General features: G+C 43.0%; 1 protein-coding gene across 1 annotated transcript; it reads left to right on the top strand.

The window, feature by feature from the left end:
• The first annotated feature begins 520 nt into the window (after nucleotides 1-520).
• LOC108546058 (uncharacterized) lies at nucleotides 521-1625 on the top strand. Its single transcript, XM_017897976.1, has 2 exons — nucleotides 521-532; nucleotides 966-1625. Exons 1-2 carry the CDS (start codon nucleotides 530-532, stop codon nucleotides 1623-1625), a joined length of 663 nt encoding a protein of 220 aa, XP_017753465.1. The 5' UTR covers nucleotides 521-529.
• Nucleotides 1626-2703: the final 1078 nt, after the last annotated feature.

Here is a 2703-nt window from a genome sequence, read left to right as displayed (position 1 = left end):
AGCTGTGCTTAGACGTTTAGCTTGTAATCAAGTAGCTTCTGTAACGTGTCAAAACTTTGGTACTCTTGGAGGCGACGATATCAAAATGGCGTATAAAGCCGATATTAATATAGTTATTATGAAGGACCTAAATCAACTTTTGTATACTCTGGCTTTGCGTCGTTTTATTGCAGCGGGATATTGATAGTAAAATTACTATACGTCAAAGATAATGTGAGAAATAACGATAATAAATGAATATATCTGAGAAAATTGTCTTTCTACGTGAAATAATTTTGTTCAGATTGCTATATTAGACGGATAGTATCTCTAATGACCCAAGTTATCGGCAATTTGAATCGCTGGAACTAATCCAAGAGTAAATAAATATTATCTTTATTATGCCGAATATTTCGAAAATTACAAGATTGTTTATGAAAATCGACTGATAATATCTTATCGTTTTGGATAATAGGTCAGTACTGAGTGAGTATATAAACCACTGACGGTCTACGATAACTGTACATTCGAATACAATTTAGCAAGCAACATGGTAAGTCAATTAATAACTTCTCAATCCACTTCTGAATACCAATCTTCGAATAAACTAAAATTATTAGATTAGAAATCTTTATAAAAATCATTGAAGCCACTTCAATATTCAATAATTTGTACTCCGAATACCAAAAGCAAAAGGAAATGTTCTAAACTGGAACAAAAATTATTTACAAGACGAACAACCATGATTGAAAATATTCTTATAATATTACAGCAATCCCAAAAATTCATTTTCGCCTTTCTCCCAATTTTTAAATTACTTTCGAAATTTATTTATTAATAATTATCACTCTCAGTACCATTTACAAAATTTGTCCTGCCTATTTATTAACAATTATCACACATGATATTATTTAAAATACTTCTCATCTTCATCTGCTGTAATAATTTTCCACAGACACTTACATATTTATTTTCTTTATGCCCAGTTGAAATTCAGCTTCGTAGTCGTAGCCGTGTTGGCCCTGACCAGTCCTCTGAACGCCTGGCAAGTGCCACGTTCAGGCAATGGTGCCCTCGCCGACGAGGCGCAGGACTTAGTGGACCTCGTTCCCCTGGACGACATGGTCGCCATCCTCTTGGAATACGTCGCTGAGGATGCCGAGTTCCAACGGCTGGTCACGTACTTACAGTCAGACGAATTCAGGAACCTGATCGCAGACATCGAAGCCATGCCAGAATTCACTCAAATCTTGAACTACATACAGGCCGCAGGTCTCGACATCTACAGCCTGGCAAACAAGGTCAACGACTTTCTGCACCTGAAGGAACTCACTCCACCTCTGCAACGTGTGCGTGCTCTGAAGATCACCGGAGGAATCCGTGGCTTCCTCGATGACATCGAGGCTCTGATGCCCAGACAAAAATTCATCGATATGTGGAACGAGAAGAAGGCCACGTCCACTGTGTTCCGAGACTTCGTCAATTTCATGGGCTCAACACCCGTCCAAACGATCGTCAACAGAGTCTGCGCTGACACTCACTTCCACAATATTTTGGTCATGGCTAAGAGAGACCATGTCGACGTCGCTGCCGTGAAAAGATTCTTGGAAAGCGTGTTGGGCCTCACTGTCCCATGCACTATCTAAATATGGATATTCATGGCCCTACATTTATATAGCGTTAAGTACAGTAAATAAATAAGCACAATCAAAACTTATCTTGCTTAATCCCTCCATATTCCCTCTGGTTTCACCACTCAGGGGACCATAGGATCATAGGATCAAGGATCGTCATAGGATCCATGCAGACTGTCTCGAAGGAAAGAAGGATCTAGCCCCTTGGAGTGTTTTATCGCGTCGCTCGCAATAAGATTTTCGCGTGCAAGGAAGCAGTGAGCGAGCAATGGGCGTCGATCGGGCAGGAAGGGACGAGAACGGAAGGTGGGCCCCTAAGAAGAGGAACGAACCGGTGGAAGATGATGAGCCGGTGGGTGAGGAAACTCGCGCGCAGCAGAGAACTAGCGGAGAATCTAATCGCAGTAGAGTTAAGTTTTTGAGAGTAAAACCTGGCCAAGACATGACCTTGATTATTCGCCAAGGATTTGTTACGGTCACCTTTTCCACCGCGTTCAAAACCCCCGAACCCTCGCAATCGTCCGGGACTCCATCGTTTTCGATTCGGCAGAAAGCCACGCGGGCCCATCGAACTTTCTCTCTTACGTCGACCCGGTTCCGCTGACCTTCTTTTCGTATTTTTTCCCCCGCATCCACCAATCCTTTTCGTCTCTTCTTTGCCTACCGAGCCAAAGAGACTTCCAATTGGCTGTCGCTATCGCTCCGCCACGGGTGCTCCACGGCAGGCTACACCTGGTCCAACAGATTTCTCTCAGAGTTCCCTGGATTGGCTTCACTGGGGGCCTTGGAGACCGTGAATCTGGGTTCCTGCAGATTTTTATAGCTCTCGAGGCAGGAGGTGAATGAGGAATAGGGTTGGGGAAGTCTGCGACAGTGGAGATTCGATCGTGTAGAAGAGAAGATTTTCTACCTGCATCTGAGAAATATCTGTTTGATATTCTACTCTGTTCTCGTGTTTTTGACCGGCACAATGCTTCTAGCTACGAGTAACAATTTTTTGGAAATGCCGAAAGTACTTCGTACTGAAATATTCGCGACCCTTCCATGGGGGATTGAACATATCCCAAGGATAGAAATTTTCTTCCCACAT

This window comes from Eufriesea mexicana, unplaced genomic scaffold (genome assembly GCF_001483705.2).
Source record: "Eufriesea mexicana isolate 0111107269 unplaced genomic scaffold, ASM148370v2 scaffold571, whole genome shotgun sequence".
NCBI classification, from domain to species: domain Eukaryota; kingdom Metazoa; phylum Arthropoda; class Insecta; order Hymenoptera; family Apidae; genus Eufriesea; species Eufriesea mexicana.
Note: the sequence above shows the minus strand (reverse complement) of the source record. Positions and strands in the feature narration are given on the sequence as shown.